At 41.3% G+C, this 13,229-nt stretch overlaps 1 protein-coding gene across 1 annotated transcript in view; it reads left to right on the top strand.

Moving 5' to 3' along the window:
* Nucleotides 1-10,569, top strand: part of srrm4 (serine/arginine repetitive matrix 4) — a 53,410-nt gene extending 42,841 nt beyond the window's left edge. The window contains exons 8-13 of the mRNA XM_056264877.1: nucleotides 2,241-2,379; nucleotides 4,655-4,983; nucleotides 7,970-8,155; nucleotides 8,268-8,372; nucleotides 8,488-8,616; nucleotides 10,088-10,569. Of these exons, the coding sequence (XP_056120852.1) occupies nucleotides 2,241-2,379; nucleotides 4,655-4,983; nucleotides 7,970-8,155; nucleotides 8,268-8,372; nucleotides 8,488-8,616; nucleotides 10,088-10,340 (1,141 nt within the window). The 3' untranslated portion in view covers nucleotides 10,341-10,569. The remainder of the gene's footprint in view (nucleotides 1-2,240; nucleotides 2,380-4,654; nucleotides 4,984-7,969; nucleotides 8,156-8,267; nucleotides 8,373-8,487; nucleotides 8,617-10,087) is intronic.
* Nucleotides 10,570-13,229: the final 2,660 nt, after the last annotated feature.

Genomic DNA, 13,229 nt, shown 5'->3' with positions numbered 1-13,229 from the left:
TTCTTATTAGTTAGCAGTTACTAATGTTAATATTGCATTACTCATTTGTTCCTGTGTAGTTATTCATTAATGAGGGAACAGTATTCTAAAGTGACCACAAATTCAAGTTAGAATAGAATAAAATAGAATCATAAGTTGAAAAATAAGTCTTTACCTGCAGGTAAATGTGCAACATTAGTCACAGATTTGTATGGATTGGATAGTTCTTGTTCAGAATGTTTAAAAAAATTCCACAAAATAACATTTTGACATTTTTGGGAGAATGTTGGGGGTTGGAGATATTCATGGCTTCATGCTGACCAGTCAGGTTTTTTATCTTATCAGTCAGCATCCAGTGCCACTGTGGCGATGACTGATAAAGGTAGAGGTGACACAGAGGAAACTCTTTTATCTGCCTCTCGCAGCTTATGTCCAACATTTGGCACGTAGATCAATGGAATCGGGAAGGGAATGAAATTTGAGATCTCGCCCCCGTGAACAGTTGCGCCTCCTTGGAGTGGGTTGAGGGGTGATGGGGTTGAGGTACAGATGGAGCACTGTTAGGGAATAGTGATGAAATTAAGTTTCAGGCTTAAATCTGTTTTCTTTGAGGTGTCAGTGAAGATTGCCTGTAAAGCATATACAAGTCAGTCCTGCTGATCGCCTATGTACAGATATTATGAGAAATGCTTGGACGTGGAGTACATGATTCCTTATTAGGCAAATGAGTAGTTTATGAGATGTAAAATAAGATCATTTTGTTCTGGGTCAAAGGTGTATTTTAAAAATATATTTTGAATTAGATCAACACATCAGAGTAATCACAGACAAAGAGTTTTTCATGCATTAAATTGGCCTCAAATGCTCTCCCAGGTGTCAACACTCTGATTACTTCATCAGTCCTTCATACAAAAAAACCCCCTCTCATTCATTCATCGCAGAATTTCTGGCTTTTTTGAGACCGGAGAAGACCTAATAAGTTGAATCATTTTTTTGGTCATATATTTTGTCATATATAGGTCATATATTTTGAATTAGATCAACACATCAGAGTAATCACAGACAAAGAGTTTTTCATGCATTAAATTGGCCTCAAATGCTCTCCCAGGTGTCAACACTCTGATTACTTCATCAGTCCTTCATACAAAAAAAACCCCTCTCATTCATTCATCGCAGAATTTCTGGCTTTTTTGAGACCGGAGAAGACCTAATAAGTTGAATCATTTTTTTGGTCATATATTTTGTCATATATAGGTCATATATTTTGAATTAGATCAACACATCAGAGTAATCACAGACAAAGAGTTTTTCATGCATTAAATTGGCCTCAAATGCTCTCCCAGGTGTCAACACTCTGATTACTTCATCAGTCCTTCATACAAAAAAAAACCCTCTCATTCATTCATCGCAGAATTTCTGGCTTTTTTGAGACCGGAGAAGACCAAGCCTCGGTTTCAAATTGAAATAATCTTAAGCTGGAGATGATTGGTTTTAAATCCCTAGCTGATCTCTCCATTATTTGGAATTTCTTAGGGATATTCAAAGGACGAAATCATTATAGAAGGCGAGCACAGTGAAGCTTTACATGGTTTCAGGAGCTGAAAAGGCACAGAGAACCCACTCACGCCACACAACAGGAACAATGGCCGTCAGTTCCCAATCCTCATTCACTTTCCAAAGACCCATTACATATAATCTATGTCCTGAGCTGGTATAATTGGCATGTCCTTTCTTAGGAAACCATTTTATTCCACCTTAAGCCTATGAAGATTAAAGGAACTAGACGATCGTCTAAGACAATGAAATATAAATCTTCTTGTTGTCAATTGTTCAAGTAAATGGACATTAGCTGGATATCTCTGCCACTGCTATTTCGGTAGAAATATAATATCGATTCTTAAATGGATTATTTAGACAAAGTGCTTCCATACTGTATTTTTACACTTTTGCCACTTTAATTGATGCTTCTCCCAGTGACCGTGACATTCCCATTATGTTAACCTGTGGAGGACGAATTTTTTCCCACCTCACTGCCTAAATGCTGTAGAAAGGAAAAACTGAAGAATGACTATTATTCTTTTGCTGTCCCACATTATGATTTTATTGCTACTGTTGTAAAGGTGCTGTGAGCACCTTGATTAGCTAAAATGATTCAACTTACAGTACTTTGCATATTTAATGTGAATGATATATGAATATATTAATTCCTCCTTGAGGTGAAGGGGCCTTTAACAACGTTTTTATGTGCTTTGTGTATGTAGATATGAAGATTGTGAAAAATCTGGTTTCCAAGACGGTGGCCATTCATCAGCTGTCCATGGAGGCGATGCATGCAGGTCGGCAATCAAGCTGACCAATAAAATCTCCTCTAAGTGCTGCTGCCACTTTTCTGAAAGCACCGTAAGTGTTTCTGATGGCTACCTGATGCGCTTACAGTGCCGAACTCTTGCTCTGTTTAAGGCCCTTGTGAAACCATTGATTTCTTTTTACTTAACGGATGTCAAGACCAAAAGCTATGTTGTTTTACAGTTATCTGTTAAACTACTGCATTTGAAAGCCAGCTAGTGCAAGTCGTTTCCCCCATGGAGAAATCGTTATTTATGTGACTGTTTGCTTGCTTTTGGATAGGATTTGGATTGAAACTAGCCATAAAGGCATAGGATTTTTAATTGTCACAGATGAAGGTTTTCTATAGTCCTTTTTGTTTTGTAAATTGGCTAATATTGCATTGTCATCTCATTTTTAATAGGAACAATAATCATCTTTGTAGCAATGCCTTCGAGTGAGGTTATTTTTGTGGTTAGAATTGGTTTTAACCAACATGTGATTTGCATATTGCACATGTGCTTGACACACAATTTAAACTTAAGTTAATTAACTTTTTAATGAGAGTGGTTTTCAAGTGTTTTCCACTCTCAGTAATTACACTTGTTAAAAGTGACACGAAACCTACTGCCACACTCTAAATGCATCCACTCCAACCAGAAATATCAAACATCATTCAATAAATAAAAAAGTTCACCATCACTAAAGAATGCCTAGTCTGTATAATGTCATAAAAACGAATATTTTAATAAAGTTAATAATTTACATAATCCTATGTACTGTATAATCCTATTATTTTCTGAAAGTTTTTAAATAAACTCTTGCAGCATCTTTTTTAAGCCTTTGAGGTTAGTTTGTATACTACAGAGATCATTAAAGTACGATCAGAGATAAGTGATTTCGATCACAAAATCATTAAAGTAACGTGTATTACATTTTCTAAACTTTAATCATTGCTAATATTTTTGACTTGTGCCATTGTGTTTAAAGATTGTCCATAGTGTGAAGAAAATATTCCTTTTTTGTTATTTTGTTCCTAAACTGTAGACGTTGCCTCAGCCGCCTAACCCTTTTCAAGAAAAAAAAATATTTTTTAAATACATTTTAATGCTCCGTTGGCCCTGCCGTGGATCCTTGGTTGGTTAGCTGTATGAGCAAAGCAAGCTTTTGCACTGGTGCGGTTTGTTTCATATACTAAAGCTTGCAAAATAAAATACATAAACCTGCACATAATTGTTTCAGCCTCATACTTCACAGCTAGATCATTACAAATAACCCCCAGGCTATACCAGATTTTTGCAAATTCCACCATAAACCAGAGTTTGATTGCTTTTTGTGCCATTGTAGCAAACTAGAATCTTATTGAAACTTAGCAGCTTCTTTCCATTTTCTATAAAGGATACAGATTCTATTTAGGATGTAGAGTCTACTTAAATTTACTCCATCAGTCCCACAATAGAAAAAGAGATCTAATTTCAAACCTACAGGTGAACAACAAAGGTAAAGAAAAAGGCTCATGCCGGTGTGTGGCAGAGTGGAGTTGGATTTAAAGAAGAGAGGGTTATTGTCTTTTTCTTGCACTTTACCACTCTAATGATGCACTTATGTCACCCGCTCTTCCCTTTTTCTTACACCTTACCTACTTAAGGAGGAAGTCTTGATTGGTAAGTCGATGCTATCCGCAGATTTAGGGACTTACTGTAGGCCGCTGGTGGACTGTAAAATCTCTTCCGACAGGGGACTAAAGCAGAAACAAGTTCTTTTTGTTTTTCTCAAGGATTTTAAATATTTAGAGTGATGGAGATATTTCTTTTGTCTGCAACCCTTTTCATATGATTATATATAGATAGATAGATATATTACTTAAGCCCATTCTGTGATGTCTGTTTAATGTTCTTTAAAGGAAAGCTTTCAACTTTCAAATTGGGGATTTCTGTTTCCTTTTACTCTCTCTTTCTTCTGACTTAAAAGTAGCTGGAAGTTTATTAATGTAGGTTCCTTTCTCTCTTTTTTTTGATCTGGATGTTTTCTTTAATTTGCCTTTTTCATTAGCATTGGTTCATTGTTTATTTCTCTCTTCAGTCTTTTTTTTTTTTCATTCGTTTCTTTTGTAAGAGTACTTGCTTTGTTCTTCTTTCTTTTCAAACTTCTCGCATGTGACAGATCTGCATGGCGGTTTTTAATCTTTTAGTTTCTGTCCCAAAAAATCTTGATTAATTTCCTCTCTGTGCTCTGTAGGGACATATGTGCCTTTTAAAGAGTACTCAGACTGCATCATGCAGGTAGCAGATTAATGATACGGCCTTATTTTTCTTTAGAAAAACAACAACTTTGCTTTGTCTGCTTGCAGGTCTCACCATCACGTCATGGGGTTAAGGGTTTAAACAAAATGATGATCGTCCAGGACTCAATATCCAATAAGGGCAAAGGTCAGGCAGATTACGATTCGGGAAATGACACGTCCTCTCCACTGTCAAGTAAAACTGGCATCACAAGGTCAAAAGTGACCAGAATTGGAAAGTTCTCTTGTCAGGATTTAACATGTCCTGAGAAGCTTAGACTAGCCGATGGGGACAATGCCTCGGATTCAGGCAACTCACTAACCAGCTATGACTCTCTGGGTAAACCAGTACTCAGAGAAAATACCCTACACAGCTCTGTCTTCAACAAGTTTAAAGGGTAAGGCTGTTTTGAATGCATTTTACATTAACTTTAAATATGTCTAAATTGTATTTTGATGGTGTACATCCAATGTCTCACTAACATGCCATTAAACCATGTATCTTTCCAGTGAAAGAATTGTCAGTGTAGGTTCGGCTTCCATTTCACTTTTAACATGATATGACCACTGATGAGTGACTTTTCATATAAAATAAAATAAAATCAGACCAAAACAGTTATATAGATTTGTGTTTGAATGTCTAGTTCACTATATTGTCACGATCCACACTCAAGGAGACAGAGAAGATCCAAGCGCAGTATATTTATTAAGGGCCAATCCGTTACATCATAATCCAGTCCATGCAGAGGTCAAAATCCAAAGAAGCAATCCAACACAAGAACAAAACAAGACACAGTCAACGACCGACCTAAGAAGTGGTGTGATACAAACAAGGACTCCGTGACACATACTGAAACAGACAGGGTTATATACACAGGGAAATGACAATGCTAATGGGGAACAGGCTGAGTGCAATAATCAGTGATAAGAGACAGCTGAGTGCAATGAAAAGACAAGGATCATGGGGGATGTAGTTCAAGAGTGTGATGGACACCGTGGGGAAGGAGGACATCTAGTGGTGACCCAAGGAACATAAACCAGACACTGTGACATAACCCCCCCTCTACGGAGCGGCTACCAGACGCTCCAAGACGTGACAGACAAACAAGTGTCCAGGCGGGAGGTGGACTGGTGGAGGATCAGGGGGAGGGATGGGGGGCCAGGTCCATGGAGAGAAACGGGGACAGGGAGTGACAGTTCATCTGGCGGCCAGGGCGGAGACGACAGTCCCTCGGGCGGCCAGGACAGAGACTTTCCCTCGGGCGGCCAGGGCGGAGAATTTCCCTCGGGCGGCCAGGGCGGAGAATTTCCCTCGGGCGGCCAGGGCGGAGAATTTCCCTCGGGCGGCCAGGGCGGAGACTTTCCCTCGGGCGGCCAGGGCGGTGAATACCCTTCAGGCGGCCAGGGTGGAAACGACAGTCCATCTGGCGGCCAGGGCGAATCAGGCAGTGCAGGCGGCCGGGACGGGACAGGTCCTTTGGACGACCAGGGCGAAGACGACCACTCTGGCGGCCACGGCGGAGACGACCACTCTGGCGGCCACGGCGGTGAAGACGACCCATCGGGCGGCCAGGGCGGTGAAGACGACCCATCGGGCGGCCAGGGCGGTGAAGACGACCCCTCGGGCGGCCAGGGCGGTGAAGACGACCCATCGGGCGGCCAGGGTGGTGAAGACGACCCATCGGGCGGCCAGGGCGGAGAAGACCCCTCGGGCGGCCAGGGCAGTGATACCGGCTCAGGATCAGACACCGACACCGGCTCAGGATCAGACACCGGCTCAGGATCAGACACCGACACCGGCTCAGGATCAGACACCGACACCGGCTCAGGATCAGACACCGACACCGGCTCAGGATCAGACACCGGCTCAGGATCAGACACAAAAACTATAACAGCCACAAGAACAGAAACAAACACAGAAACAAACACCGGCTCTGGCGCTGGAACAGGCTCTGGAACGGGCACTGGCTCTGCCTCCGGCCTTGGAACAGACACTGGCTCCGGCCCTGGAACAGACACTGGCTCCGGCCCTGGAACAGACACTGGCTCCGGCCCTGGAACAGACACTGGCTCCGGCCCTGGAACGGCAGACACAGGCATGTCCAGGATCCGAGCCAGACGCTCCAGATAGTCCAAGTCCAGGTCCATGAAGGCAGACAGCACTGGCTCTGCCTCCGGCTCTGGAACAGGCAATGGCTCTGCCTCTGGCTCTGGAACAGGCACTGGCTCTGCCTCTGGCTCCGGCTCATGAGCGGGCACTGGCTCTGCCTCCAGCTCTGGAACGGACATTGGCTCTGCCTCCGGCTCTGGAACAGCAGACACTGGCTCCGGCTCTGGAACAGGAGACACTGGCTCCGGCTCTGGAACAGCAGACACGGGCATGTCCAGGATCCGAGCCAGACGCTCCATATAATCCAGGTCCATGAAGGCAGACGGAACATGAACAGTCTCTGACTGGGCAGACGGAACGTGAACAGTCTCTGACTGGGCAGACGGAACGTGAACAGTCTCTGACTGGGCAGACGGGACGTGAACAGTCTCTGGCTGGGCAGACGGGACGTGAACAGTCTCTGGCTGGGCAGACGGGACGTGAACAGTCTCTGGCTGGGCAGACGGGACGTGAACAGTCTCTGGCTGGGCAGACGGGACGTGAACAGTCTCTGGCTGGGCAGACGGGACGTGAACAGTCTCTGGCTGGGCAGACGGGACGTGAACAGTCTCTCGACCACCTCCTCCACTGCGACCTCCACGGGTCCCGCGAAACTTGACCAATCGGGTCCCCTTAAAAAACTCCCTTCTCTCCCGCTCGGTGGCTGGGGAAGAGATGTTACAAAACATACCGCTGGATTAGGTGTGACGGAGTCCTTCTGTCACGATCCACACTCAAGGAGACAGAGAAGATCCAAGCGCAGTATATTTATTAAGGGCCAATCCGTTACATCATAATCCAGTCCATGCAGAGGTCAAAATCCAAAGAAGCAATCCAACACAAGAACAAAACAAGACACAGTCAACGACCGACCTAAGAAGTGGTGTGATACAAACAAGGACTCCGTGACACATACTGAAACAGACAGGGTTATATACACAGGGAAATGACAATGCTAATGGGGAACAGGCTGAGTGCAATAATCAGTGATAAGAGACAGCTGAGTGCAATGAAAAGACAAGGATCATGGGGGATGTAGTTCAAGAGTGTGATGGACACCGTGGGGAAGGAGGACATCTAGTGGTGACCCAAGGAACATAAACCAGACACTGTGACATATATTAATCCTGGTACAAAGTGCAGACTCTCTCTCTGCAAATATCCAGATATCCTGTCACTTACATTGTGAAGTAATAAAGTAAAGGCCTAAAATAATGTCCCTCTTGTAATTGCAGTGAAGAAACAGGCAGGCACGCTGATTTGGAGAAGACACAGCCTCTGAGTCTCGTCACCGATAGGAATCGGAGTCCGTCTTATGATAGATATCAGGATCGAACGAGGTCCCGCAGCAGAAGCATATCATCCCAAAGCAGATACTCAGGGCGCTATTCCAGAAGCCGATCCCTGTCCTCAGGGAGGAGGTGGGTCGCACAGCTGCTATTTATTATAGGAACTCTTATTTTAAGCTTTCAATTTAGTCATAAACTCGTATGTTTGTATCTGACAATATCATTTCACTCGGCTCACTTACAGATCATATTCCCGTTCGTCCAGTTATTCGCTGGATTCACGGAGAGACAGTCTGTCTAGTGCGAGCAGTTGCCGCAGTCTAAATTACTCACGGTGCACACCAGACAGGTGATTTTTAGCTGAAAGGAGATGTGTGATTTGATCTAATATAATTGTTTGATAATGACTGTGGCATTGGTGAAATCACATACATGCTCGCATCTCTTTTATGTGTGGTGAAAAGGTTTCGAGAGCAGAAAAGAGACTGCAGTTCCTGCAAGAGTAGAAAGCACAGCAGGAGAAGACCTTGTTCCCCTATGAGAAAGAGAAGAAGAGATTCCCCCAGCCACCTGGAAGCCCGTAGAATTACAAGGTCTGTTCTTGGAGAAATACTAGTGTTACAATACAAACTGCATGAATCACAAACAGAAATAACTCTCCTGATCTTACTTTGGAGATCCCACACCTTTCTGCACTGATTCTAGGAAGAAATCTCTAGAAATCTGCAGAATGAATTAAAACTGAGCTGAGGGCACACTCTAATTTGTAGCTGAAAGCATTATCAAATTAGCAAAAAATATTTACCACATTAACAAGCAAGTCGTGGGAATGTCAGGCATTCCAATTCTGTGTAAAAATGCAGAGCTTTCTGCTGGCATCCTCAGGAGAAATAAAAATAGACATACAGTCTTCAAATGAATGTTGATGGCTGTTTAGGAGAAGCAATTGTATAACAATACATATTTATAGTAAAGACATTAAAGTCCCTGTAAAGGCAATTCTAAAAAAAAAATCTAAACCATTATAAATGTTAGAAATGTATTGCTAAAACATATTACAAAGACTGTGAACTGTGAATTACTGAATTGTGGAGTTAGACCGTTAAACAGTTTTTCACCATTGCTATTTTCCGGATTTTTTTGGCGGGGCTAAAACGGGGCTCGATGACGCACTGGAGCCCCTGACCTCGTGGACACGCCCCTACTTGATGACGCACTGAGGCCACTGAGGCTGGCCCCTCCCCTAACAATAGAGCACATTCGCTTCAGTTTGGCGCTCAATCGCGAGTTACTGTACTATTAGTTACTACAGCCTACAGTTTGCTAGCTAGCTATGCCTTCGACACGGAAATGCGTAGGCTACTACCTGGATGCGATCATGTACAAAACAGATCGGTGTCTTTATTTAAATTTCCTAAAAACGGTCACATCAAGAAGAGGTGGATTAATTTTGTGAAGAGCCAACCTTGATGGAGAGCTGAGGATCATCGCCAACACCCGCCTCTGTAGCGATCAATTTACACTGATAGTTTTATAAGAACACAGAACACATACTTAATTTTGACTTTACAGGGACTTTAATAATGTTACAAAACATTTCTACTTTAAATAAATGTTGTTCCTTTGAACTTTTATTTCAGAAGAAAATTACAGTTTCCACACAAATATTAAGTAGCACAACTGTTTTCAACATTTTTTTCAATAAAAAAAATGTTTCTTAAGCAGCAAATCAGCATATAAGAATGATTTCTGAAGGATCATGTGACACTGAAGACTGGAGTAATGATGCTGAAAACTCAGCTTTGCCATCACAGGAATAAATTACATTTTAAAATATATTAAAATTGAAGACACTTATTTTAAATTGTAATAATATGTCACAATGTTACTGTTTTTACTGTATTTTTTGATCGAATAAATCAATGGTGAGCATGAGAGATTTCCTTGAGAGATTGTTAGACAAAAAATACCCCTAACTTATCCTTTTATGACTTTTCTAATGTAACTTTTTTTAAATAAATTTTGTTTCTATTCTCTTTCTGCATGCGTTCCTGTCCTGCACAGTGCCAGAAAGAGGCCCATCCCTTACCATCGTCCCAGCCCCTCTGTCAGCAGCAGATCCTCCAGCCTCCTGTCCTGGCGCCTGTTTTCTCTCGGACGCAGTCGTTCACGGAGTCGCAGTCGCAGTCGTGAGACTTCTTCTTCATACAGGAGCTACAGTCGCAGCTCATCGTTGAACTCTGTATATAGCAGACGCAGTCGCAGTCGGAGCAGAAGCTATGACTCAATTGTGAGCTACAGCAGAGCCCGCCGCTAATTCACGGATGAACCAGATGCAGGGATGCTGAGCTACAGCACGAGCCCGGGACCGCGTCTTATTGTAACTGGAAATGAAATGGAGCAGCACTGAGAACATGCTGTGCTTGGATGTGGAACACCAGGCAGTGACAGGATCATCTGTTCAGTGTCAGATAAGACTGAAGCTTCTATATTGTTGTGTACTAAACTGTGTGCTTTCATCCATCCCGCTCAAAGGAAAAGAAAAACTTGTCTATCAATAACAAAGCCTGCTGTTTGTAGGAAGGACCTGAATGGAGGTTTCACTATGTGCACTGCAATATGTGAGTTTCTGCTATACCTGGTTTTGCTCATAGGCGTGAGGATATCGTTGTTCCTTTATCAAAAACAGCCGTAGTAGATAAAAGGAAGTGTCTTCGTGTGCAGGGTCACTCACGAGACGCTCATAACCTTGACTGTAAAAGCGGATGTTTAAATCTATTGTATTTTTGTAGTGTTTTCTTTTTTTATAGATGTCAAAAGTGCTTGAGGAGAAAGATTTGTTGCTTCCATAAGAGCTTTTACTGAGAGCAGCCGCTTCTGTGTTGCACACACCTTCACTTTGAAAAATGTGCCATCCGAATTAGCCCCACCGGCAAACGCACACCCCATCAGCCCAAATGCCAGCTTTATTTATCTTCTGTTGAACTGGAAAACAATTCAAATGTCATTGGCTGTGATGGAGATGATGATGATGATGATGGCGGACAATCACAATGCAGCAGATGTGCTCCACTGAACCATTTTGCAGGGTCCAGCTGTCCATACTGTGTAAAAAAAATGTGTTAAACTACACATTAATCTAGCAGACCTCAAGAGACAGAATGCAGATTTTTTTTTTATCCATCAAATTCAAGGCTACTTCTGAGTGATCAAAGAAAAGTAAAAAAAATGTCTGCCATACTGACTCTAAAATTAAAGCACTGGTTTACATATTATTATTATCTTATTTTTAACATAAGTCGTATTCAATTGTATAATATTTAAAATTATTTATTCTTTTAATGCCTAGTCATTTCTATTTGTATCTGGGATTTATTTCTGTTAGGTATGCAAATAGTGCGGTACAAATATTTATTACTCAGATCACTTGAATTATTTATAATATAAAACCTTTGATGTTCATATAGAAAACTTTTTTGTTTACAGTATATCATCCATTTTTGACTGTGTTTTGATATTTTCCCACAATCCCACAGTTTAAACATTCAGTCCTGCATTAATTAAATCACAAACTTTACATGCTGTAAATGACGATGATATTTATAAATACAAATGTTTTATAAAGCATATTTATTGGTTGCACAACAGAGACACTATTACAGACTGGGAGAAATGAAGACGGCTGTTATAAGAAATCCATCAGAGTGGCTAGATCAAGGATTTTTTGAAAGGATCAAAGATATATATTTGGTGTGTGATATAGCTTGATGAAACGGCGTATAAAAATCATCACCTTCATCACAACAGATAATGGCAGTTTCTTTGTTTCTGTGTCATAAAGTCTATTGGAGTGCTTGTTAAACGAAGGCATGGTGATCTCTATGCACTGTACATTATTAGCTGTCTGACTGTTGTGAATTCTGACACTTGTACAGAATATTTGTTGTAGATGAAGGGGAAAAAACTTGAAGTGTATCAAATGTTTTATCTTCTTGAACTCATCCTGTTCTCTCGTCTCAAACCGTAAATGAGTTTAGTAAATGATTATGTAAATCTGTTGTGTAAATATGCAAACGTTTAGTGCGGCAATATTAGGCATGGGCTTTATTTATTGAGATGGAGTAGTGGTACTGACTGTTTACAAGGCTGGCTATCTAATTGACATTATTTGCATTCTTTAAAAAAAAAAAAAAAAAACCTGAAATGTTGCCATGAATTAAATCATTTTTTTACAGAATCAAAGTCAAAACATGCTACAGAGGTTGCCATTGGCTTCTGTAACTGCAAAACACTATTGCAACATCCTGTAATACCAATAATTATTTTTGCACAAAATGTGCGGTAAAGATATATAGCAAGTGAGTATTGGTTTTAGCACAAAGTAAAAAACCTCAGTGCAGGGCATCAGGCTTGAATATTATGCTAAGGACATTCCTCATATTACCCTATTCTACTATGTATATAGAATGCTGTCTATGTGCACATGAGTATCAATGTCTCCCTTGCTCTTCACATTAATGGCTAGTTCTCTGTGGTCTGAATCTGTAATGATATTCAAAGAGTTCTAAATAAATTATTCATCTAATTAATTCACCCAATATTTTGTTTCTTTAAAATTGCACTCTCTTTATTCACATGAAAATTATATCCTTGCATTCGTGATTTGCATATATAAAAAGGGAGGGTGGGGTACGATGGGTCTTGTCACACTTTCATTGGCTGAATCCGAAATTGCCCCCTATACCCTCAAATAGGGCATTATTTGAAGGGACAGTCAATTGTAGTGGTGTCCGAAACCATAGTGGACGTTATCGAGTGCACTCGTTCTACCCCAAATTAACGAGTGTATACTGCCGATGTACGCTCAACGGTTGTCTGAATTCGCTCACTCGTTTTCATTCACTCCTTCAAGTGAACTGTATTAGTGGACTGTAGGGAATAGTGATTAAGGGTTTAGGGGGCGATTTCAGATTCAGTCCTGGTGTTTGGTTTTCATTTTAAAGGACAAGGACTGTTTCCTTTGTCCTTAGTTTCCCACCATCATTAGTTTCCATGGTTATTCATTAATTAGTTCACCTGTTTGCATTCAGATCATTATCGTGTGTATTTATACCCTTCAGTTCCTTTTGTTCAGTTGTCTGGTGTTGACTGAGTTTTAGTGCTCACTGTTACGTTGCTTTAGTTTATTTTGATTAAAGTATTACCT

The sequence above is a fragment of the Rhinichthys klamathensis genome, unplaced genomic scaffold (assembly GCF_029890125.1).
Source record: "Rhinichthys klamathensis goyatoka isolate OS25496 unplaced genomic scaffold, OSU_Roscu_1.1 h1tg000226l_1, whole genome shotgun sequence".
Classification (NCBI taxonomy): Eukaryota; Metazoa; Chordata; class Actinopteri; order Cypriniformes; family Leuciscidae; genus Rhinichthys; species Rhinichthys klamathensis.
Note: the sequence above shows the minus strand (reverse complement) of the source record. Positions and strands in the feature narration are given on the sequence as shown.